This window comes from Corvus cornix, chromosome 4 (assembly GCF_000738735.6).
Source record: "Corvus cornix cornix isolate S_Up_H32 chromosome 4, ASM73873v5, whole genome shotgun sequence".
Lineage (NCBI taxonomy): Eukaryota > Metazoa > Chordata > Aves > Passeriformes > Corvidae > Corvus > Corvus cornix.
Window position 1 is genome coordinate 61,655,970 of NC_046334.1, and position 26,516 is coordinate 61,682,485.

A 26,516-nucleotide genomic window follows, 5' to 3' on the forward strand; every position below is an offset into this window, starting at 1 on the left:
GAAATTTAGTTGCAGAGCAATAGGAAGGAAGTAAATTTATTGATAACCTATAACAGAGAAGGGAAGAAACTATTCAACTACAGTTTTGAAAGAATAAAAATACATGGGATCTGAAAGGTTGAAAAATAACTTCATCTTTGACCCCTGTCACCTTGTCAAATTTTTAGTGTTCAACATTAACCTATAATCTGCAACCTGTAGACTTGAGTTATTTCAGAGCTATTTTGACTTCTGTTGCCTGCTCAGACAGTTAAGCTTTCACATTTGTTGTCATTAATGAAATTGCAGGTCATAATTTTTATAATGTGTTTTCAAACACAGAATTGAACCTTTAAGCCTTTTAAAAAAAGTTGTTACTTAAAGCTGCTTTGTAGGTAGTTTAACACATGCATTGCATGAAAGAAATACAGACTTATTTTATTTTTTCCCCTAGAGTTAAAGGGAAGGGTGATCCTGCTTAAATGCTAGTAATACTTTAAAATAATTTGTAAGATATCTTTTATTTCTGCTTTTTCAAACACGTTTCTCATGTTGTTGCATTTTTGTGTTTAAGTTTGTGTGCTGATCTGATGGGAATAATCAGTAGATTTTAGACTGTGAAAGATAATGTTCGAATACTATTTCTGCTGAGGTATTCAAGCTGCTCCAAACAGTTTTCATGGTTTTGTCTCTACAAAAAGATAAAAATACTCTGTGAACTGTAGTTGGAATTGTAGGTCAGTTGTGTGTAAGGAGTATTTATAAAAATTGTTGAGATACAAATAACACTTTTTTGCTGGTGCCACTTGAATTTTTTAAAATAGTTTTCTGAATCATCTGAGAAATGTTTACCTGTGATTTTTTTGTTGTTGTTGTCAGATGAGGTAGATGTGTTCATGAGGATGTTCTCTTTTTGCAAGTGGCCTGATAAATAGTCCACATGGGCAGTTATAGAGCTTTTTTACAGTTTTGCTGTCCTTCTGTGATGCCTTTTTCAAAGTAGGTGGATACAGAAATGCCAATCTGCTCACATGGATATGGAACACTTGCTCTTCCAGCCTAACCTCTTCTTTCAACCTTAGTATTGGAGCAAAGCAAGCAAGTTTGAGCCCCTTTCTTGGGAGTAATTGGAAAAAAAAGTCTTGGTGTATTTCAACTTAAATATATTTAAATAAAATTGTATTTAAGTGAAGTGATTTGAGGGTTTACCCTATGTACATCTGTAGACAGAGTATGTATACACACGTGTGTACAGGCACACACAAACAAACACACACAAAAGAGCCAAAACAAGGGAGACAATTCAGTGAAGACTTTGGGATTTTGCAACCTGATCTATTTTAGAGACAAAAGTGTGCAAAGGATGAAGAGGTAATGAGGATCAGTAGTAACTTTCCTAACTCTCATAGGAAATTACAGAGATCCGGGTAATGTAATTTTTAATTTTGCATTTAATTATTTAAACCAATAATGTGTTGAGAAACGGTAGTCAGTCTGCCTCCTCCTCCTAACAGTAATCAAAAGCCTTAAAATTGGGTGATCGCTTCAAAAAGGTGCTTGATGGAGAGAGGAAGTTGTAAATGGATTATATGAAAATTGGCTTGATAGCAGTAAGTACTGTTTTGTCAGACTTTCATTTAGTGGTTGAAACAAATATTTTGAAACCACCTCTTGTAGATTTTCATTTCCACAGTATTCATTCTTAGGGTGTACTTCATTTGGTAGCTTAGTTTTGCTTGAATTCAGTTTTTCCTCTCTTGCTAAAAAGAGTAATGCTGTAAAACACTAATCTGAGACAAAAATCCAAGGTTCTAGTTTTAATTTCATGGTCCTGAAAACAAACATTTAACTTCAAGAAGCCTACAATTTGGTGTTTATTTCTAAAACATTTCCTACATCATGGAGATTGACGAGTCAGAGAACCTGCTCTGCCTCACTGTGTCTTTGCACCTGTTGTGGACTAAGTGTGTTTGTGAGAGGAGGCCTGATTTTAACAGATTCCATCTGGTATATGCAAGAATGCAAATTGTTAATGTATGTTCTGAGGACAGTATATTTTGTGTGACAAGCATTTTGGTGTCTCAAATTGTCTATATTCGTATGAATGAGTCTTTGGCTGCAGATGCTCTTGCAGTCAGGAGCAGAGGCAACGTAAGTACATCGCAACTTGCCAGAAAATGGAGACAGAATGATGGTGAGAAGAACTTTTAAGCCAAGTACTTTAATGTAACAATCAATTGCTATTCTTACTGTAGTTCTAAAGTTTATTTTTTCTGAAACACTTGAATAAATAGCAGTTTAAAGACATGCTGAAGAATTGCTCAAGTTTTTAAAAGCTTGTTAATATTGACCTTGAGTAGAGATTTCATCTTAATTTTTATCCTGCTGAAGTCTGGAAGAAATTTTAAAATGTTGGTTTGCAGTTAACTGGTCATGTAGGGATATCCATTCTAATGAAATGTTGAGTAAAAAAACCTAATGTTTAGGACTGGGGAATATTTATATAAAAGTCCTCTGATGAAAATAAGAAATTTTATCCTTAAATTACTGCCTCAAATTTTAAGTAAAAACAGCTGATCTGTCAAAATTAAATAACTTGATGTTTAGTTTTGTTGTTGTTGTTTGTAATTCCTATCTGAAACACAGATCAGTTTGTTCATGTGCAATTTGAGATTTTTTTTTTTTTTTAAAACCTCCTAATTCTGACAGTCTAAATTATTTTGTATTTGAATAATGAAACTTGTCATTACTTGTCTTGTTACTGTCAGTAAAAAGACAGAAAGCAGTATATTTGAGACTCAGAAATTTATTAAATAAGAGTTTAGAAATTCATGTGTGTTACTTTTTACAAGGTGGATACTGTGAGCAAGGTTGGAATTGCTTATGGAGACTGATACATGTAAGACTTTTGAATAGGTGTATTTCCCAGGAATAATATTGAAATTACTTATGTGCCTGTCCATTGGTCTTAAATCCAAGCTTAATTAGCTTTTACCTGATGACTTTTCTGCTAAAATTTGCATTGCTCAATAGTGAGCAGGTCTGCAGCTGTGCTATTGCGGTTGCTATGGAGTGCAGTTAATTCACTGAACACTTGCAGTGTGACACGTGAAGCTGCACTCCAAGATGGTGCCAGAATTTCAGTTAAAGCAGTGTCTGTGTCCTTCTGATGAAATGTGTGAGGGCTTTTTAAGAATGAGGAGACAGCTTCCTGTGGATCTTACTTTCAGCGCTGATGAAACCAGTGCTCCAAGACTCTTTCCTTCTCCCAATGTAGGTGTCCACTTTGCCTAAGCTGTTCCACAGCACATCCTGAGACATTCCTAGTGTCTAATGCTGCTGATCTCCCAAGGCCTGTCATAATGGGGTTCAGGCAGTGTGGTCCATTCTGAACTAACTGAGCTCTCAAAGTCTTCTAACTGCCACATGAAACCGTGTGCAACATGTTAAAGCAAGAGCTAGTCTTGGTTGATAGATTCCGTGATGAATTTTGAAACAGAACTGCTCTAATGTATTTGACAAGAACACACATCCCACTGTTCTAAGAAATTACTGCTTGGGGGTAACATGGAAACATAATTGGTGAAACTTCATAACAGTAATTTCTTTTAAATGTAGTCAGGTGTGGGCATGCTAACAGCATAGAGCACTGGCTTTGCTTACTTTGAGTTACGACGGGGGAATAGAACTCTTCTGATACTTGTGTTATCATGCAGGAGCACATAGAGGAACAAGTGGGGCTCTAGTGAAAAATTTTTCCTAAAAATTTTAATGGTAATTTTATTCTCAAATGTGCCTTGCTTTCAGCACAGACTTGAGATGTGTCTAAAATAAGATTTTGTTGACATTTTCTTAGCATTTGTCATCTTTCTTACTCGAAGTGCAGAACTGTCAAACTTTCATAGAATCATAGAATCCTAGAATGGTTTGGGTTGGAAGGAACCTTAAAGATCATTTCGCTCCAACCTCCTGCCATGGGTAGGGACACCTCCCACTAGACCAGTTTCCTCACAGCCCCATCCAACCTGGCCTTGAACATTAGTAGGTGTGGGGCATCCATGCAGTTACTACAGTTCTGCACATAAACCTTATTTGTAGAAATAATCTCCTGATCAGGCCAAATGAATCAATTGGTTATGATTGCATATCTGAGCATGTTTTTATTGAGGGTTACTCTGGCCAACTATTGCTGTCTCCAGAGATTATGGTATCTGTGTGCCAGTTTAGACCAAGGCACTGTCACATCATCTGCCTTGCACTTTGCAATAGCGATAGGCAAGAACTGAGGGAAAAGGACTTCTGGAGTTTATACAAGAACTGTCTTTCTTTCTAAGCAGAATGGCACCTTAACTAGATGATTTAAAATTAATTTTAATCACTGATTTATTCCTGCTGTTCCCTGCTTCTCTAACATAACCTAATATTAATTAGGTAATACACACTGACCACTACACTGGGATACTGGAGAATCAGGTTGTAAACATTAGACGGTTTCGTAAGTGATTTAAATTACAGATCTATGTATAATTAGAAGTGACATGAACAAGAGTGTTAATGTAAAGATACGGGACAGCAGAAGAATGAATCAAGTTGTGTAAAAGCCATCTTAACAAATAGAAAGGTGAAGTGCATGTTGAAAAGTTTCAATTTATTAAAGTAAAAAATTGAAGTTAAGGTTCCAAAATAGCCTTAATGGTTCTTGAAGCATATATCCTGACTAGCTTAGTAGTAAGCATTTCTATGTGTCTGAGGATGATTGTTCAGAGTCCTTTACCAGAAGATGCCAAAAACACTTCAAAAATTAAATGAATGTTCTCTTTCTTTTGGTTTGTGTCCAGTTGTCCTTATGGAAAGGGATATACTAGCTGTTTCCAGAACATGCAGCATTATTTAGGAGAGAATTTAAAAAATAACTTCAGATACCATATAGGAAATGAAAGTCATTTGTCTTGCCAAGGTAGCCATCACAGAATAAATTAATTACAATAAATCAATTCCTTTTTCTTAATGACTTTGGCATTAAACAGATATTCATAGTTCCACATATCTGATTTGTCATGTTACTGAAACCACTTTGCTGTCTGTAATAGTAACATTAATTGAAGTTGACAAAGGTTTTAATTATTCCAATTTTTGTATGTGTTTTCTCAATATAGAAAATGTACATACTGAACTGGAGAAATTCCTTGTGGGAGCTTAGTCTACACAAAAGTTGCTTCATAACATTAAATATTTCCCGTAGTAGAGATGACTGTCTTGGAGGCTGAAAGTAGGTGTTCAGTGTGATTGAAAGTTATTTCACCTTGTATGTACTTCCCATGAAAATGGGGGCAAACTGGGGCAAGGCAGATCTGTCCTCGCAGCAGCTTCTCTGATAAGCCTGGGACAGAAGGGAAGTTGGTGTATGCATTTCTTGGAGGGAGGAGCAGCACAGACTTTCAGGCACAGGTGTGCCAGGAAAATGCCAGAGGAGCTGGTTACAGAGCTCTCCTGAATAATGCCTTGTGTTCCATCACAGAGCAGTGTTATTAGATTATAATTTTCCTTAATGTAGAGCAATAATTTTCACAAAAAATTTGAGATGGGGGTCCATTATGAATTCTTATCATACACAGAAGCAAACTTGAATGAACCTGGCAGAGCACCTGCTGAGGAAAATTCAAGTGTCCTTTCTGCATTTCACTTGGTGCAGAAAAGAGCTTTTGCGTAATTGGTGGGAACTCACTTTAAAAGTTTCTGCCATTTCATTGATAATACAGATAAGAACATTTTAGCATGGGCAAGCTGAAGTACTGTGATTAAGTGAAATCTCACAGCAGCACTGCTTACATGGATAGCAAGTCTGTTGTGGCTTTGAAGTCAGCATGTTTGTTTATAAGTGATGAATAATAATCAGGAAGAATAGTTTCTAGTGAGGAATTATCCTTTCTTGGGGGGATAACATCTATTTCAGTGTAGCCTGCTATGGGAGGGAGCTAAAAGAATTAAGTTTTAAATAACAGAAGTCAGATTAGCTGCTCTAATAACCTACATTTAGGGATAGCATGTTTATTTGAAGTTAATTTGAGCTGGCAGATGATCTCTTTTATCTAGAATTAGTAAATAACACGTGCTATTTATTATCTCTCTCTCTCTTAGAAGGTGGTGTGTGATGTGGTGAATTACAGCTCTGAAGTCTGAGCCTGATCCTAGCTATTTGCTAGATACGTAATTTACCTTTCCTAATGTTGTTTTAATACCAAAGACAGGATTAAGAGAGTTTCAAGGAAGTATTTTTATTTCCTTGTTGGAGAGCTATTGCTCTCATATTTCTTAAAATGGCTTGGATTTATGTGATATTAAGGCAGTTTGCTTGGAAATTAATATTCTGAGGTCACACATTTATTGAAGATTACTTTGGATCAAGTATTCATGAGCCCCAAAAAGAGAAGTTAATAAATAGAATTTGTTTTTCTGACTGGTCCAGTATCTTTGTGATAAATCATTACATATTCAAATAAACAGATAAAGATTTGTGTTCTTGCTGCTAAAGGGTCAAAAACATTTACAAGTACATACTCTTAAGTGTTTCTTAGTGTCATCTACCTTACTATGATAATGCAAGGTGGAACCTTATTTTAATTCTTTGAACTCACCTGGATTGAACACCCCAGGGAAGCTGCTATTTTAATGGATTGAGATTTATTTATTCATATATTCACATAGTGCTGATCTTGGGCCAAGATTATTTTTTAGTCTGTCTTGAGCACCTCTTGTGAGAGTGCTTGTAATCAGATGAATTATACTGTGTCAGAATGTTAAAAAATGAAAACCTAGACTTTTAACTTTCTCTCATCATCCTACAAAATACAGAAATAGATGTGTGGTTGCGGTGAATCACATTTTGTGCCTTACTCAGTTCACGTGGCTTAACAGCTGATTCATATAGAAAAGCTATCTAATCCTGCACTTGGTGACCAGAGACATGCTAACAAAACAGTCTTGGTACAGTCAGAATACCATCTTCTCTGGAGAGCCCGATGGCCTGTAAAATCAATGATTTGAAACTATGAATATATTGATTTACTTTAATTTCTAGATTGTTTGAACTTGTATTTTGTGAAATACTCTGTCAATATTCTCTAGTTTATCCTGTTTCAGCAGGGGTTTGGACTAGACGATCTCCAGAGGTACTTTCCAACCTAAACTGTTGTGTATGTTTGGGAAAAGGATTTGTTTTGAAAGTGAAAGATAGAAAGCTCTCAAAACCCTAATAGCGAATGAGTGATTATTTTAATTGTTCAGGTAAAAGGAATTGTCATGCTTTTGCTTTTCAAAAAGATTGAAGAGGAGCAAGGACCTTTCTCCATACCTTACAGGCCTGAAGTAACAAGCCATATTTAGTAAATATTTACACTGCACAGTTCAAAGCTTCTGGAGGAAGCTTTTAACTTATGTTAGACTAGGAGCGAAAAACCTGAACCTGCCAAAAACCTAAGCCCAAACAACATCTCCCCAAAACAACACTTCCCTTGGAGTTGTACAGTCTGATGGAATTTTTCAGTTTCTGTGTATATATTCATGGTCTGTTGGATGTGGAAATCTCATTCTAACTACTGGCTATCAGAATTTAATTTTCCTTTGTTTTGTCCAGATGGCTTGGCTATTGCATATGTACAGATCTGCAGAACAAAGTATATGTTTGCATGGCATTTTTTGTCGGAAATATGAGACCCATAACCAGATATCATTACTGGGTGATGGGAAGAGGTGAAAGCTCAGTGACAATGAAAAATTTACTCAACAGTCCTCTTCTCAGTTCTGTAGTATAACTATGTGAAATAATAACGGTGCTGTTTGCGATGAAATTCAGGAAAAACTTCTTAAATTTTCTGGATGGTGACTGTGCTATGCTTGTTTGTAACATTCAGAAGTAGCCTGCTAGCAGAGATGAATATCACTTAAGAATTCAGGTGATTTGCCAAGAATATGAGAGGAGCTAATGTTTCACAATTTCTTACTCAAAACTGTAAAAACATAGAAGCCAGTGCCCACTGTTAACATAGGCAACAGTTTTTAGTGAATTTCAGTTTGGTACACATAATACTCGGTTTTTCCATGGTTCATTTATAAATTTAACTGAATATTTTAAATTTATAAAAACATTTCAGAAGTAACTACACCTACTGTTTTAATATCTTCTGGGAACACTTTCTGTAGCTATACAGAGGTGTGGATATACATATGAAAGCAATTGGATTGCTTCAGGCTAATGAGTTACCACTTGTCATCTCTGGCTGCTCTGCTTCCAAAGCAGAATGTGTTCAAAAGGTCTTTGATTTAAGATTTGATATTATATATATGTGTGAGCCTGTGTGTTTAGGGAGAAAAAAATCCAACCTCAAAAAAAAAAGTCAAAACTAACAAACATATTTACAAATATGTGTAAAAATGTGAGTGAGCTTTGCTGTTTTGTTTTTTTTATTAATTTGGTCTCATTCTTCATTATGCAGAACTGCATTAATTAGGCTCTGAATAGGGTCATGGTGGTCACTAAGGAAGACAGTGGCTATTGGAGTCCTGTAACTCCAGCAGTTATGTTCATGCTGGGTGAGTTCAGAAGCTTAATTTATCTGTTAGCACCATCACTCCTATGCCAGTAACATAACACCTATCCTTTATGTAATCCTTCCCTTGCTGTAGCCAGCTGATAAAAAGCCAAAAAGAACAACTTTTGGTGAAACTGGATGTATTTTGAAGCAGGGGAAGGAAAGAGAAAAATGTTAAAAACAGTACAATAGAATAAAATGTGCTTGGTGTGCAGGAAATATTGTTATGCAAAATGAAAAGTATTAATTAAAAAATTATGTGCTGCCCTTTGTAATTTGAGTGAGAGAAACAGGTTAGTAGAAATCTGGGACAGACAATTTTGAGTTTTAAGCCTTTCATGATGGAATTACAAAAGCAATCATAATTGGGCACTAAAACTTCCATATTTCAAAATGTTTGTAAGATGCTGCAGTATTTGTATTGTATGGGGTCTGTCTTTAAATTTGAACATAAGCAAAGTGCTTCAACCAGATCACCTAGTTTTGTTAGCTAGTTGTGTCCTATTGAACCAAGCCAGTGCCTGGAACGTGTTATTTTCAGGCCATGGGGTCATTACAGCTACAAGGCATTAAGGTAAACAATAAAAAAAGCAACTGAATCTCATATTCCGCTAACACCAGTGTCATATTTGAAGTAACTGCCGTGGCATTCGTTACATTAAGTCTGCAGCACGTTTTCATGTGCTGCAGTAAGAAGTTGAGCAGGGGATCTCCAGAGACCTGGTGTTCTGCACAGTGGGTCCCACCCCCCTTGTTTTAAAGTGAGCGCTGTCTCCTTCAGCGCCATGCAGGACAGCGGGCAGCGCGTCAGCTGACTCAAGTATTAGTTTCATGGTACAGGAGGAAATGAAGTGTTTGATTCCAAAAGTTTTCACTTCTTCGGTGCAATGGTAAGCATATTGTTGCTGGTTTGGGGGCATTTTTTTAGCATGATGCTATAATTAAGTTAAGGAAGTGAATCTGTATTCCTTGGAGTGTTTGCTACAGGTGTCTGTTTGATTAGACAGTTTTGGAAGTTAAGGAAAACCAAGGCCAGCTCCTCCTCTGTTGACCTTTTGGGGGTAGGAGGGGGGGAGTCAAGAGTGGCATATTAATGGATAAATTAAGTGGCATATATGTGGCAAATTATTACAACTACATAGCTTCATTCATATTACTGTCTTGCTTGGTTCTTGCTAAATGATTTAATTTATGCTGGTAAATTTACTGATACAGAAGATGCCTTCTGAAGTTTGATATTGCTAAGTCATCCTCAGTTAAGTATGTGGCATAAAGGTTTATATTTAGCAGTTCAGTGCAGCAATACAGTTAGGAATAGAAAATTGCTTTCTTTCTCACTTGGCTGCAAATAATTAAAGTTTAGAGTCAGCATATAAATCATTGCTTCAGTGTATGATTTTTCGAGTGTTTTTGTGACAGTGAATTAAACAAGCTAGTCTGACTGTATAAATTAGTATTCTCTTTTTCATAATATTTTCTTGTTCTTTAGCAACATATATTCACATTTCTCAGCAATTTCTGGACAGTAATCAGGAGAGATGAGAAACTCTTAGATCTTGGAAAAATTGAATCTTTATACCACCATGGTCACACAGCAAATCAAACTCTTTTCTGTGCTTTTCTGTAACTTGATATTTGATCGGCGTTGCCTTCGGAGAGAAAACATGTCCCATAACTATATGCACAAATAAGATCATGTTAAATTCAGAAGATGAGATCATTTTCTTGGGGGTTTGTGTAAGTTTCTCCAAGTGTAATTGGAACTAGATTTCCAACAATGGTGGAGTTGATATTGAGGAAACTGTGCACAGGATACAGTAAGCTGCATGATCCTCCCTCATTAACGCTCCCAGCTGTAGGGTGATGTGCAGGGGACTTCTTGTATCCTCCCCACGAGTGCCAGATTGCTGTGTTTAGCTGTGATTCTAGCTCTGTTTGCTGTTATGGAAAGTGTGAAGTACAATTCCTGAGCATCGAACTAACAAGAACACAAGTACCCATACAGTACCCACCTCACCTAGTTTTCCTTCCAACAGGAATGGTCATTTCAGGCTGTAGATTGGTGTTTAATATTTTGCTGATGGGAATTCAACTTTTTTCCATTGGAATATCATGGGGTTTTCCTCTATGGGTAATATATTGGACTGGTTTTTGTGTATGTTTATTTTCAGTATTTCAGTATTTATGTAGAGGAATAAAGGAGGAAAATAGAGGCTTATAGGGAATATGAAGTAGGTGTTTATTTTTTCCTCTGCTCTCCTGTGTTGTTGAGCTAGTAACACATTGTTTAAAAAGAAAAAATTACTTGGTTATGGTAAATTGGCAAGATTGTGGGCTGGGTTTTGCATATAGATACTGTGGAAGCGTTTTCCTCTCCCTCTCTGCCACATATGTGTGTACGCCTTCCTACTGTTCTCCTTTCCACCTTCATGCCTGATTTTCTGTATCATTTTAGCAGTCCCTTCCCACAGGTATAAACTGTGCAGCCAAAAGGATCAGGCTTAACTTTTTGAAATGCATCTTAGTATTCAGTGGGTGATTGAACTTCTATCCTGAGACTCCTGGCTAAATCTGCAGCAATACCATGCAGTAAATGTGACATGCAGTGTTTGCAAAGCCTTGGATATCCTGTAATGCAACAATGTGACTTGTAGTTTGAAACCTCTCTGTGAATGTATCTTCATGTTTCATGGAATCATTTTGACCTCTAATTACATATTTATAGGATTGGATTTATACCTATAAATAATTTTGTTGATTTTTCATATCTAGTTACTGTGCAAAAAGAACAATATGTCTGCTGAGATACGTGTACTGTATTGATATATTTCTATGAATTCTTTTTAGTAAGTTATATTTTCTATTTTTTTCTCTTTTTTTCCCATGTGGTTTTGTCGTCGTGCAGAGCTCTGGGATTGAAACATTAGTGGAGGAGCTTTGCTCCAAACTGAAAGACCTTCAGAGTAAGCAAGGTGAGGAAAAAAATGTTAAAACTTCCGAGGCCATGCATTGTATTTATCAACTGTGCAACATTCTGAGACAGGGGTGGGTGTGGGGGAGTAGGCTGTTATTTCAGTAACTTTTAGTACAGGCCATGCAATTTTAAAGTATGTTTGAATAATTTCATTCAAACAATTTAAGCAATTTTGTGCTGATATGCTTTGTTTACCTTAGAAATAGCCACTTACAAATGGAGTTTTGTTCATGAAAAGCTGTAACTGTTCATAGCCAGCTATGCCTGCTTTTTTAGTAAATATTCCAAATTCAGCATCCCCCTCCCTACCAAAAGTAATGAAAATAAAGTAGACTTGATTCTGTTCCTTTTGTGTATTGATGCTTGCAAAGAGTAGATATGCCTCAAAATAATTATGTGGAAACTATTCCTGTGAAAAGCATCCAAAACAGCCATCACTACTTAAAATTTCTGGGCTATAGGGGAATAATAATGGGCGCTTTATGACATCAAGCTTAGGGGAGGGAGCATAATGTAAACTTGTGTTATCTCCAGTGAAAGTTCATCATACATAAATGTTTGTTCAGGGACACAGTAGCAGCCTTGGACACTTGAAGTGAAATTAATATGCTTATTATAGTAGTATAAGTAGCTGTAAATAAGAGATAAACATTTACCTGCTTAAAGCATGATTTTACCTGTTTCCATTCCCTTTTTTTTTGTTTTTAAACTGTAATCATTAATCAGCTCTTAGTATTTCATAATGCTGTGAACTTCTTCCTGAGCCAAGGTGATGCTGAGCATTTATTTTGAAAAAAATAGATTTAAAAAAATAGTATGTCTCACTTTTTTTATATTTTAAAGGTTTTAATATAAAGAATTAGAAAATTTTCAGAGTCACCTCTCACACAGGAAATATGCCTTTACATCCACTCAAAGCTCAGCAACTACTGGAAGGGTATTTCCTTTTAGTGAAACACATGAGAAGTTAGATGTGGCCAATGATAAAAACAGTTAAATAGTTGATTTTTCTAAGAAATATTTTTTGTGTCTGTAGCAGTGCAAGAATGAGATAAGGGTTTGGATATGAAACAATTAAACATTCAGCAGGAATTCTCCTAGTGGGGCATTGCTATCCATGTGGTTGCATGGAGCTGCTGGCCAGTCACGTTTGGTCAGATTTGCAGGACTGGACAACTGTGAAAAACTTGAATCTTGGGTGGTAATTTGTAATTTCTTTGTTATTTATAGTGTTTTATGGAAATTTTACTACTATTACAGTTATACATCCTGGTGGTTTTTGTTAAATACTGTTACAAAGTACACTGGCTTTTTTGAATTTTTCTGTTAAGCGTTTGGAATTTTCTTCCAAAACAGAGGAGAAGATCCACAAAAAGTTAGAAGGCTCTTTGACTCCTGAGACTGATTTATCTCCCACAGCAAAGGATCAAGTAGAAATGTATGCATTTTTTTTCTTATTGTTATCTGAGACGCTTTTCTATTTTTGCTCCCATATTTTAACATGGTGAAGTTAACTTAGTGGGGAATCTGGAGTTTTGTGGAAATTAAGAAATACATTTATTTTCCTGCCATCTTCTTTTGTTAATCTTGTATATTTAAATATAAGCACTTGGTACCATGGGCTAGTTTAATTTCTGTTGAAGTCCTGACTGCTTTCGTTTGACTATATACAGAACTCAAACCGTACTTTATTTTAGTTTCCTGAAGACTAAGTCAACCAGACAAAAACCTTTAAGACAGCATTAATTGACATGTAGATTTGCAGGGAGGGAATCAGCTGTTTCCTGGATTCAGAACTCACTGCTTTCTATTGCATAAATGGCAAAAGAAATCTCTTAGAACCTTTAAACTCTTGATAACCAAAGTGATCTCCTAGTTACCAAGTGCCTGAGTCCAGTGTTACTGAACTACCCAGGAGTTTTATCATCGACCTCTCTTGGAGATACAGCTGCTTCTGTGTCTCTTAATAGTAGCAACAGCCTAGTAGAATTGTTACTAAATGGATGATCCATCTTCAGGGAACTAATTGGGCTTATGTGCATTTAACTTAATGGAGTCCAAATTTTTTTAATAGGTTTTCATTGAAATATATGTGATTCAGTATAAATCTCTCTACCACCAAACACATGCTACTTTAAATGTTGCAGAAAACCATATTTTAATCTTGTACCTCTTGCATAAAGCTGTTAAGCGCCTTAAACTACTCAAAACCTAATCTTTTTTTAGTAACTTTTCCTTAATAACTGGACGATCAAACTGCAGAATTTAACAGATAGTGTCTCATTTCATAAACAAGAATTTTAAAAACTGAAATTCAGGACTGAACTAACTGAAATTCAGGACTTCCTCATTTATAATCTAAATCAAACACTTAAGAAGACTGTAGTGAATTGCCACATTATCTAATAAACCTGGAACCACTGCTGTAAGCATCCACAATTTCTCTCTACAGTGATATTTAGCAGTCTCTGAAAAGGGAATTGTTTAACTTGTATGCAGTATATTGCTAAACATATATTAATATAAGCACTTTCAAAACTCATTTTCATTTTCCCTTTGATAGCATTCAAATAGAGCAATGAGTGGCATGTGCATATGTAGTGCAAACTAGATTTTTAGCAATTAGACAGGTAGTGCTTTGCTGTGTTTTTAGTAATACTTTAGTAATACTCTTAATGCTTATCTGAAGCTCTATGATCCAAATGTCTCTTTTGTTTTGCTTTCAGGTACTATGAAGCATTTCCTCCTCTTTCTGAAAAGCCAGTTTGCCTGCAGGAAATTATGACTGTATGGAATAAATCCAAAGTATGCTCTTACTCTAGCTCCTCATCTTCATCCACTGTTCCACCAACTAGCACGGATACATCTTCTCCAAAGGACTGCAACAGTGAAAGTGAAGTAACTAAAGACAGAAGTAATAAAGTATCTGCCACTGTACAGGAAAGAACCCAGCAGAAGAAGAGTAAAAACGAGAAAGAAAACAAGTTTAGTAACAACACTGTTGAAGAGAAGCCTGTTTTGTACAAAAAGCAAGTCCGACATAAGTCTGAGGGAAAGATGCGTCCCCGCTCCTGGTCGTCCGGATCCAGTGAGGCTGGCTCAAGTTCTAGTGGTAATCAAGGTGAATACAAGGCATCAATGAAATGTATTAAAGTAAGACACAAAACAAGAGAGGTTCGGAATAAAAAAGGGCGTAACGGGCAGAGCAGGCTGTCAGTGAAATCCAGTGAAAAGGCTGATAGAAAAGTCCACAGTGGAAGCAGCAGCAGCAGCAGCAGCGGGTCCATCAAACAACTGTGCAAAAGAGGTAAAAGGCCATTAAAAGAAATTGGAAGAAAAGAAGCTGGCGGTAGTGATGGAAAAGATTTATATTTAGACAGTAGAAATGAAAAGGAATATAAAGAAGAGCCCTTGTGGTACACTGAGCCGATTACGGAGTACTTTGTTCCTCTTAGCAGAAAAAGCAAGCTGGAGACTACATACCGCAACAGAGAAGATATATGTGGAGTAACATCAGAGGCTGTAGAAGAGTTGTCTGAATCAGTGCATGGTCTTTGTATTAGCAACAATAATATTCATAAAACATACCTCGCAGCAGGTACTTTCATCGATGGTCACTTTGTAGAAATGCCTGCAGTTCTAAATGAGGATATTGACCTCGCTGGGACCTCAATATGTTCTCAACCAGAGGACGACAAATATTTAGATGATGTTCATCTCTCCGAACTAACGCACTTCTATGAAGTGGATATTGATCAATCCATGTTGGATCCTGGTGCCTCAGATACGATGCAAGGGGAGAGTCGGATTTTAAATATGATTCGACAGAAGAGTAAAGAAAAAACTGATTTTGAGGCAGAATGTTGCATAGTGTTAGATGGAATGGAGTTGCAAGGGGAAAGTGCAATATGGACTGATTCGACCAGCTCTGTTGGTGCTGAAGGGTGGTTCTTGCAAGATCTTAGTAATTTAGCTCAATTTTGGGAGTGCTGTTCATCTTCTAGTTCTGGTGATGCAGATGGGGAAAGTTTTGGAGGAGATTCTCCGATTAGATTCTCCCCCATCCTAGACAGCACAATGCTTAATTCACACATGCTTGCTGGCAATCAAGAGCTCTTTTCAGATATTAATGAAGGGTCTGGTATAAACTCTTGTTTTTCAGTGTTTGAAGTGCAATGCAGTAACTCTGTTTTACCATTTTCTTTTGAAACACTCAACTTGGGAAATGAAAATGCAGATTCTAGTAGCACTGCTAATATTCTTGGGAAAACACAGTCTAGATTGCTAATATGGACCAAAAATAGTGCCTTTGATGAAAATGAACACTGTTCTAATCTTTCAACAAGAACCTGTAGTCCATGGTCACACTCGGAAGAAACACGTTCAGACAATGAGACTATAAATATTCCATATGAAGAATCCACGCAATTTAATGCAGAAGATATTAATTATGTAGTTCCTAGAGTGTCTTCGAATTATGTAGATGAAGAAATTCTAGATTTTCTGCCAGAAGAAACCTGCCAGCAACAAGCTAGAGGTTTAGGAGAAATGCCCACTTTGATTTTCAAAAAGAAATCTAAGCTAGAATCTGTCTGTGGTATTCAGCTAGAACAAAAAGCAGAAAGTAAAGACTATGAAACTACACAAGGGTGTAGGGAAAGCAGTCCACATGGAGATGGCTACAGCTCAGGGGTTATTAAAGATATTTGGACAAATATGACAGACAGAAATTCTGCAGCGATGGTAGAAATAGAAGGAATAGAAGATGAATTGTTTTCAACGGATGTAAATAACTATTGCTGCTGTTTGGATACAGAAGCAAAAGTTGAAACCCTCCAGGAACCCAATAAAGCAGTGCAAAGATCAGAGTATCACCTTTGGGAAGGTCAAAAGGAGAATGTAGAGAAGAGAGCCTTTGTCTCAAATGATTTATCAAAAGTAGATGGTGGTGACTATACCACACCATCAAAACCCTGGGATGTTAACCAGGATAAAGAAAACTCATTTATACTTGGTGGTGTGTATGGGGAGCTCAAAACATTTAACAGTGATGGAGAATGGGCAGTGGTGCCACCTGGTCACTCAAAGGGGAGCTTACTGCAGTGTGCAGCTTCTGACGTGGTGACAATAGCTGGTACAGATGTTTTTATGACTCCAGGTAATAGCTTTGCTCCTGGCCACAGGCAATTATGGAGGCCGTTTGTATCATTTGAGCAGAATGAGCAATCAAAGAGTGGAGATAATGGATTAAATAAGGGTTTTTCTTTTATCTTCCATGAAGACTTACTGGGAGCTTGTGGTAATTTTCAAGTCGAAGAACCAGGGCTTGAATACTCATTCTCTTCCTTTGACCTGAACAATCCATTTTCACAAGTTCTTCATGTAGAGTGTTCATTTGAGCCAGAAGGAATCGCATCTTTCAGCCCTAGTTTTAAACCTAAGTCGATTCTGTGCTCTGATTCAGACAGTGAGGTTTTACACCCCAGGATATGTGGTGTTGATCGAACGCAGTACAGGGCTATACGGATTTCTCCAAGGACTCACTTTCGCCCAATTTCTGCATCTGAACTTTCTCCAGGTGGTGGAAGCGAGTCAGAATTTGAGTCAGAAAAAGATGAGGGAGGTATTGCTGTTCCTCCTCAAGTAGATGTATTTGAGGATCCACAAGCAGATCTCAAACCTCTGGAAGAAGATGCAGAAAAAGAAGGGCATTATTATGGAAAATCAGAGCTTGAATCTGGAAAATTCCTTCCCAGATTAAAAAAGTCTGGAATGGAGAAGAGTGCACAGACATCACTGGATTCCCAAGAAGAGTCGGCTGGGATGTTGCCAGTAGGAAACCAAGATCCCTGCTTAGAATGCAGTATGAAAGAATCTCTAGAAGGGAGAGTGGTGGAGAGCTCTAAAGTAAACTGCAGAATAGTGGAGCCACGTGAGGAGACTGGCAGGTTTTGCAGTTGTAAAGCAGGGTGTCATTTCCCCACGTATGAGGATAATCCTGTTTCTTCAGGAGAGCATGAAGAGGTATGTGGATATATAAAATTACAGAATTTGCAGCTGGCAGCTGATAACCAGCAGTTTGTCATGTGACAGTTTTGAGTAAATGTTTGTGATTGTATAGATCTCTAGAAAATACAGTTTTGTAGAGAAACTGGAGGTTCCATCTGAACATAAGAATAAACTTGCTTATTGTAAGGGTGACCGAGTGCTGGCGCTGGTTGCCCAGGAAGGTTGTAGAGTCTCCATCCTTGGAGATTTCAAAAGACATCTGGACAAGGTCCTGGGCAGCCTGCTCTACTGGGCCCAGCTTGAGCAGGGGGAGTTGGACATGATGACCTCCAGAGTTCCTTTTGAACCTCAGTCGTTCTGTGATTCTGTGAAAAATAAACCATCTTCAGGTATTTTGGTGTCATCTTGCATACCTTTAGAAATATATGCATGTGTACACTCATGTGGCTTTAAAATCTGTTTACCTTAGGTTTTTAGGTTATCTGATTTACATATAAAATGTTAAAATGTGCATAAATTTTGAGTAATGAAATATTACTGATTTTAATTCAAACATACTTTAAAATTCTGAAGAAAAAGATCTGAAGCCAGTCTTTTGAATATAGTTACTTCCAAGTAGAAGAATTTGGAGTTGAACTACTGGATGTAAACTTCAGCAAAGAAAGGCTTGTAAAAAGGCTTAATTGTCTGGAAATTAAAGCATCCTCTTGTCAGCATAGAGCCAAAAAGAAATAAAATGTGGATGCAAAATATCCATCACTACCACAGTACTATAAGAAAGATTCAGCATAAATATGGGTTAAGATCAGAGTTTTCTTTCCAGTAATTTTAGCCATAAGTTAAGTAATAATCAAGGTAAAAAATCCATTCTAGCCAAAAATACCCTGAGTTTTTCTTGCTGTGAGCTCCCTCTGCTCTTGAGTAGAAACATGTAACTATCAAAATCAATTAGATGTGTGGCCAGCCCAGAGATACTGTCTGGATAGGTATAAGTTACATCTTACATTTTCTTTTGCTTACATCTTATATTTTCTTTTCCTCTTCAGCCTCCTCTTGCACATACTCAGCAGTTGTAATATTTACGTTTGGAGGAAGTTTTTCCACTTTCAACTGAAGAGTTGCACCCAGCTTGTGTTGTGCAATTGCATATTTCTCAATTATAAGTTTGAAACACTAACTCATATACAGGCAAGCTAACCTTTCTCTTGCTAAAACTAAAGCTCACCTTTTTGTTGAACAAAATCAGACTTTCTTATTTTCCTTCTTCCTTATTTGCTTCTTCTCTCATCCTCCTTTAAATTAATTGCTTCTTTTCCCAGCATCAGTAAGTTGATATCTCCTGCTTGCACAAGAGAATCAAGTTTGTGGCTTTTCCAGACCCTTTCTAGACATCTTGCTTCCTCCTGCTCTGTTAAGTTAACAGAGATGAAGTGGCTTCAAAAATCTTTACTGGGGTCTAGGAAGTTTCTGTTTTTGTGCCAGGCCTTGCAGAAGGAGTCATCAAAAAAAATTAATAGACTGTAAGTCAGAACAGATTCTGTAATTGCCTTTTAGTAGGAGTTGGGGAAATCTAACTTCATCATGCAGTAGGGAACAATGAACAAACAAATGATTATACAGTTACATGTGACAGCAAGAGCCTGAAGTTCCTTCCAGCCCTTTTCAGATCTTCTTTCTGGATGTGTAGTGCCCTGTGAGGCTGCTTATTCACTTCAACCACTTATCCATTCAAGAAACTAGTAAATGGCTGGTGGAAGTTTACAGTGGTACCATAGTTTATGGTAGCTCTGGGGCTTTTGGTAGTGAACAGTGCTCAGAAAGCTCTGGTATTTTATTTTATTTAAGTTCCTTAGTGCAAGAGGAAAACCTACTGCTTCCCTTGCTCAGGTCACATGATTTTGTAGGCATTTTCATAGCTTCAAAGTGATAAACCACTGAGAAGTACAAAGGGCCAACAACCCTCTCAGCAGTCTAGACTCCAGTTTGGTTTGCAATTAAGCTCTTCCTGGGGGGCCTGGGGAGCTTGGTTACCCCCTAAGCTCAGACAGCCTGGGTTAACTCATCCCCCTGTATCTACCGTGTCTCAAGAAGGTGTGAGCACACTCCGGGCTTTTCTAAGCACCAGTAGTTGGAGTCTGAAGGTAATTGGCTTTTTGGCACATTAAAAGTGTCTATAAAAGATGCGAGCCTTTTTTCTTTTTAAGAGTGGTATTACTTATTTTCACGAGCATTAAGCAAAATCAATATAAAATACCTAGAATTAGGACAGTCTAGGAGAAACTTTTCATGGACACCCCACACATACATGCATGGGGGAAAAGCAGGCACTATGGTCTGGACTGATTAGTATAGATCAATATTTGTAAAGATTTTTTTTTTTTAATGAAACTTTCTGTGTTTCTATGCTTGACTTAGGACAGAAATTAAAGTCACTGTTTAACTCAGTCATCTAATGTAAAGTTTGAGTTGTGTTCTGAGGTACCTCCAACATTTTTGCATAAATAATGGATGTGAAAATACTAGTATAAACCACAGTGTAATAGTAACACATTCTGTTTTGCATCACTTAAACTGGAGTTACATATGTGCTGTGCAAACACACATCTCTGAATACCTCCTATTTATAAACAAGACTGTAGGAGAATCTGGTTCAGTTTCCTCCCTCTTACCTTCTATATTAGAGCACTTGTTTTAGAATTACAGTGTATTTTGCAGCAGGAATTTGCAAGTAGCTCCTGCAGAACTTTTTCAAACATGAATGATATTTATATACCTAGCCATAAGATTAAAAAAAACTAAAATCAAACCAACAACAAAATGAAACCAACAAAATAATAATTTTTTTAAAAAGTCCAAACCAAACAACCTCAACAAAAAACCGCCAGCACTTTCCACCCAAACAACTACATAAAACCCCACAAACACAGCTCCCTTGCCCCCACCAAGGACAGTCCTTTTTCTTCCAAGTAAATGCTCCTACCGTTTAGCTGTGGAGTCATGGGTAAGTACCCAATGTGGACCAGTTAATGGCCTGTGAATAATATACCAACACTGCATCTCCTATCAACACATTTTATGCGGGCTCCAAACCAGCAGGTACGCTCTAAGAATGCTCGTACTGTTGGGTCCTTGAGATAGATAAAAGGGGTTTTAAGGTCTGAAGACACCTAAGGTTTTGGGGATGAGGAAATTTTACTGACAAAAACTGTGTTTGTGGATCTCATGACTGAATTGGCCATGAGATTTGGTGAGGTTCTGTGCTGGACTGGAGTAATGCAATGTAAGTGCATAACCCTTTTAGAAAGGGCTGTCAAGAGAGGAAGGGAAGCAGAGTGCTTTATAAACCTTGGTTCTGAGGTCAGCAATGTATAAGATAAACTGCCATAAATCCAGGTAGTGATAAGGGGGAGACAAAATTCAGAGAGGTCTGCTGCATGCCTTAAAATCAGGGGAATCAAGTGGAAAAAGAGCATGTAGAGTCATGCACATACAAAACAAAGGACTGACTGTAAAAGAGTGAGTAATTTCGGGGCTACCTAAGACAGGACTGATCCAGATAGTTCTTGGTAAGTGCTGATCAGGGCAGGTGATGAAAACACCTACAAAGACTCCTAAGCTCTAACCTTCTAATTAAGAAAACATTATTTTGCAGAGATATTGAAGGGCTTGTATGAAAGGACTTAAAAAAGATAGAGTTCACAATAACAATTTAAAAATCATGAGGAAAAAAACCAAGGTTTAAACAAAGTCAATAAAAAAGATTTGGTACACCTGAAAGTTCTAGAAGTAAATCAGAAACAGAAAGATGACAGAAAGATATTTGAGAAACAGAACTAACAAGCTTGGAAAGCTAGGATAATGTGATATCCAAGGTATTGATTAGTGCATCTATTGTCATTGCTAAATGAAAAGACAGGTATTACATTGTTGCAGCTAGTCATAGCAATATTCACCCAAGTATCATGAAAAGCAGCAACTAACTTGGGAAAAGCCTACTAGAATACTTGTTTGAGAGCACATGGAAGATAGAAAATATGTAAAAAGCATATCATGTTTTTAAAGACAAAAATGGAACTCAGGGAAAATGGAACCAATGACCCTCTTAAATTCCATAAAGAAATACTCTAAATTGTAAGTGGCCCAAATGCATGGGTAACAGAGAAAGTTTCCAATTATTAGTTTAGGAGAAAGATTGCACTCTCAGAATAACAGCCAGTGGCTTACTGAAGGACAACAGAGATGAGTATTTTTTCTAGTGTGTGGCATGTTTATGAAAATCCCTGATGATAAGAAACTGGGAAAGTCTGCAGTCCTGGAAGACAGGATTAGAATCAAAAGGTTGTTAAAGTGGAGCAGTGTCTGAAATGTAAAATGTAATCCTGCAGGGGCAACTGAAATTTCTACAGAAAATAATAACTCTCTTTACAAACACAATGGGAGGAGTGACAGGTGAGGCAGTTATGTGAAACAGAAAAGCATCTTCAAATAGATCATAGTTGAGTGTAAATCAGGAATGACACACTGCAAAAGACAGCAAGATTGAGATCCATGAACAGGAATGCTCTCCTGTAAGAGGGGAGTTGCTCTGCTAGAGTATTGGGCTCTGTGTATCAGGAAAGGTGTCTTGACGAGAGAACATCAAGTTCACTACTTACAAAAACAGAGTGAAGGAACTGGGGGTGTTTTATCTCAAATAAGAGAGACTTGGAGCAAAGGCAGCAGTTTTGCAGAAGCCATATTCATAGTTAGAGGAGATAAGGGAAAAGCTGTGTTGTTCTGTAGTCTCTGGTAAACACAAAGGAACTGGATGTGATGACCTTAAATCACAGTAAGGGAAATTGGAGAATAAGAATTCTAACCAGACAATGAGCATACTGTAAGGCTCAATTATTTTTTAGGGAAGCAGTGGAAATTCTGCCTTGATGAGGCTGAATGTAGGAATGATGCATTGTAGTTAAATCCAGCTTTGTGCAAGAGTAGAGGCTAGATTATCTAATAGAGTCCCTTGCACGTATATTTTCAGTGAAATTCAACAATGAGGTTACTGCCAAATAGGTTTTAAGAATATGAAGTCTCGACTCGGCTCCCTTTGTTCATTTGTGACTGGCTTCTTGAGTGAGCCAAGTGTATCTTCACTGGGTGGCTGATGAACTAAAATTAGGACCTGATCTTTTGGAATGGGACTCAGTGGGTTCATTGCTGCTTTGACTTCTGAATTATTCATGTGTTGTATTCTTCCTGATAGTAAGGGGTTGCAGAGCAGGTTCAAATAAATCTGTGCTTACAGATTAATATGATTTTTTCTGTCAGTTGTAACAATTCTGATAATATTCATTCAGACCATACTGAGGCTTTAGTGCTTATTCTGTTCACATTCTGCAAGCCTCTTGTCACCCTTGTCAGCCATGACCCTTGTCAGCAAGTATGCTGAAGCAGTACAGCTAGTCAGTGATGGTGTTTCCAAATTAGTATCTAATAGTCTAGGAGAAGCCTCAGTTACCCTGCGCCTAGCTGTAAAAACAGAAAGGAAACCCAGCAGTCTTCCCTCTGACCAGCAGCAAAACTGGGAGTGAAACAGCACTGCATCTGTTTTTGCCCTGCTATGAGTTCAACTTAAGAATAAAGTAAAATAAATATGAATAGTTTCAGAAAGGAGAGACTTCCAGTCACAATATTTAATACCAGAACTATTCTAAATAACAGCTATTTAGATGGTTAGCTGGACAACTTAAAACTTTTCATAAAACACTGGAAGTATATATGAGTGTGTGTGAGAGAGAGGAGGAGAAGGAGACATAAATTGAAAATCGTGTTTTAAAAGGGAAAAATTGCCAGCAAAGGAAGGTAGACTCTTGGTGCTATTCTGGAGTTGGTATTTTGTATTTACTGATTGGGAGTGTCTCTTGAATTCACAAAAAATTTCACAATGTGAGACTGTGCATTTCTAGGAAACACTTAAGCAACTGTAGGAAAAAACTCTTCTTCCACAGATGTGTAAAATGGACATCAGAAGTGCCCTCTATCCCCTCCCAAACAAAAACTCTGCACTGAGCTGGGAGCTCTTTGACCTGCTCCAGCTCTCCAGGTATCGGGGCTGTGATGGAAGCATAGAGGGGCTGAAGCAACCAGTGTCAGTTCAGTCACAGAGCCATCCCAGAGCAGGTGCTGGGCTCTGCTGGTGCCTCAGCCCAGGAAGGAAGGCTGCTGCACTTGTTATGCCCTGCCAGGCTCAAGCTGGCTTTGCTTGTAACCTGCTGGGGTTCATCCAGCTTATCCCGTGTGCAGGTGTGACAGCAGCAGTAGCAGAGACTTTGAAGTTAATAAAGCATTGTGCCTGTAGAGTTAGATGCCTTTATCTATAATCAGCACAGAGTGAGGCTTTCAGGATTGAATATATTTGTAAATGTACATATTTCTTACGAAGTCCTGCTTATACTCTTGAGCTACTGTGCTTTTTTTATTTTTCTTTTTTTTTTTTCTAATGTTAAAAAAGACACCTACCAATGGCTTAAGTTTCTAAGAACTCCATTTTCTGGAATTAAAAGTTCGAATTTTTGGAGGGTGGTTCCAAAAAGACTGTTTCTCAGTCTTATGACAGGAAACCAGCACAGATAAGTTCAAATAAGTTGAATCTAGGACATGTTTCTAAATACAGTGCTCTTGAGTCATTCCTTTGGTTTGAGAGGGGCTTCTCTTTATTAAGGAATAAGTGTTTGTAAGTTTAAGTTCTATGGGTGTGTAGTTCTACAGTAGCTTAAGGACGAACAAAAGGATGCTCATTAATCTTCCATGTTTAAACATTCTCAAGTTTACAGAGGAGGAAGCTGGCTAGAAAGTCAGTGTTGAAGCTCATTTGTTAGTGTTTGTTGTAGGCAGTTGCACTATAGTTTGTTTTTTATAGCTATAGAGGATGTTACAAGGTGGCATTGTCTTTTGAAGGCTAATGGGGTTACCTCAGGTACAGCCATGGAACTGAGGACATGTCTGTTGTGACAAGCCCTTGGTATTTTAGCCGTGTCTGTCAATTCTGTAAGGAAAGGCCTCTGGTAAAGTTAAACTAGCATTAAAATACGGGGGAAGGGAGAGTATTTTGGCAATCTTAGTGATTAGATTACTTCTAGCACAAATATGAATCATTGATCATCCTCATAACCACTTCTTCTTCATGTTGACACAAAATTCTCTAATTTTGTGTTTTCCCATTGGGTAATGGTACTGCTAATTCATCCTTCCAAACTTCAAACATGAAATTTTGCCACTTTTTGTTCACTTTCTTCTCTGTTTTGTTTTACACTGAACTATTTGTCATGTTGGCTAACATTTCACTAATACTTTCATCTATCGGGTAGCTCTCTCTAGATTATAAAGTGTAGGGCTGGAATTAATTTTTTTTTTCTGGATTTGTGTAACTCTGTATGGGCAAAGTCTGAGCCCCAGCATGGAATTCATATTGGCTGTAAGAGTTCAGAGAATGGATGTTCACTGTAGTTTGACAGTCATTTCCCATTAGTGTTGCAAGTCGAGCAGCGTGACCTGTAAGACTTGCGAAAATTCATTGTAATACCAGAGTTTCCTCCTTTACATGTAAGTATATTATTTATGGCATAATGAAGTGTGATTATTGTCTAAACACTTTCCTATATTGAATACTAATCTGCAGAGAATGAGTGGCAGCCAGGAAAAGCAATGCTGGTGGGAAAAGGCGCTCTATTCTCCCCTTTTTCCTGCATCACAGTGTGAAGGTAAGCACCTCTGCCTGTTAGAACTAACTTGCTGTTGCACCCATGTTAGAATGAAATGCTCCTTCTTATGGACTGGAATTGCAGATGAATTGGATTTACTGTCTGACCCACACCAGTAAGCTTCCACAAAAAATTCTCTGATTTGAGAGAGAACTGGGATGCTTCAGTTGCACTTGTAGTAAACCTCTAGCATGATTCTAAGTTGGTTTTAAAAGAAAGTGGTTTTAAAATAGTCTCAACATTTATGGAAATTTACTTAATTCCAAAGCCTGCAATTAAGTAAACAGAAAATCTCTGATTCTGAAAACACTTTATTACATTTTTTAATGTTTCATCCTGAAAAGTACTTATTAGATAGGTAATTCTATAAGAATGTGAAAACATGATGATTACCTTTTATGGGTGTGCATAAATAACATGCCAGTTATTCAGTGAATGTGTGGAATATCTCTGAGACTGGGAAGGAGAGGGATTTGTCACTTGGCCACTCCTTTCACACTGACCAGTCTGGGAATTTTTCTGTCCTGCACAGAGAGCAAGTCCAGTCTTAGTAGGCAGGCTGCTCATGACCAGAAGCAGGTGTGCTTCCAGCACTCCCAGGAATCTGTAGCATCTGACAACTGACTCAAGCCCAGGTTTTCAGTGGACTGGCAAGAATCCAGGCAGCTTTTTTTTGCCTGCATACCAATTCACCTTTTCTGGGGAGAAGGCAAGAAGCTAAATAAGAACATTCTGTATCCTGAGTTGACAGGATCTCTGGTGCTTTCTGTTGGTACAGGCTCAGGGTGAGAAAGTTTTGATCAGAGACCGGGTTCCTTAATAATCTGAAAGCAGATTAGCCAGTTACTATTTCTGAAGTGCACCTTTAAGTGCAACCAACTAAACTGGGTTCTTGGTTCTAAATCAGCCTTACTTTGGTGTTTAGGACAGTTTGGGTGACTTTTAAGAAGATCTTAACTTTTACTTCGCTTCCAAGTATAGAAATGTGCACAGTGCAAGAGCAGATTGGCGCTCAGAAGCTGCCATGTCAGAGAAAGCCGTCAGTCTTCCTTCCCGAGGCGGGGGTGCTCGGTGTCCCTCGGCACGGCCGCGGAGCCCGGTGGCGGAGCCCGGTGGCGGAGCCCGGTGGCGGAGCCCGGTGGCGGTGGCCGGTGCTGCCCCCTGGCGGCGAGCGCGCGTCACTGCGGCAGCGCTTCCCCGGCGCGCGGGGGAAACGCGGCCCAG

General features: G+C 37.9%; 1 protein-coding gene across 3 annotated transcripts in view; it reads left to right on the forward strand.

Annotated features, from left to right (window-relative positions):
* Window positions 1–26,516, forward strand: part of KIAA0232 (KIAA0232 ortholog) — a 65,317-nt gene that overhangs the window by 34,379 nt on the left and 4,422 nt on the right. For 2 of the 3 annotated variants that reach the window (XM_039550332.1, XM_039550333.1), the window contains exons 4-7: window positions 11,473–11,539; window positions 12,898–12,979; window positions 14,268–17,565; window positions 25,211–25,292. In XM_039550332.1, coding sequence (XP_039406266.1) covers window positions 11,473–11,539; window positions 12,898–12,979; window positions 14,268–17,565; window positions 25,211–25,292 — 3,529 coding nt within the window. The remainder of the gene's footprint in view (window positions 1–11,472; window positions 11,540–12,897; window positions 12,980–14,267; window positions 17,566–25,210; window positions 25,293–26,516) is intronic. The other variant, XM_039550334.1, reaches the window with a different exon arrangement.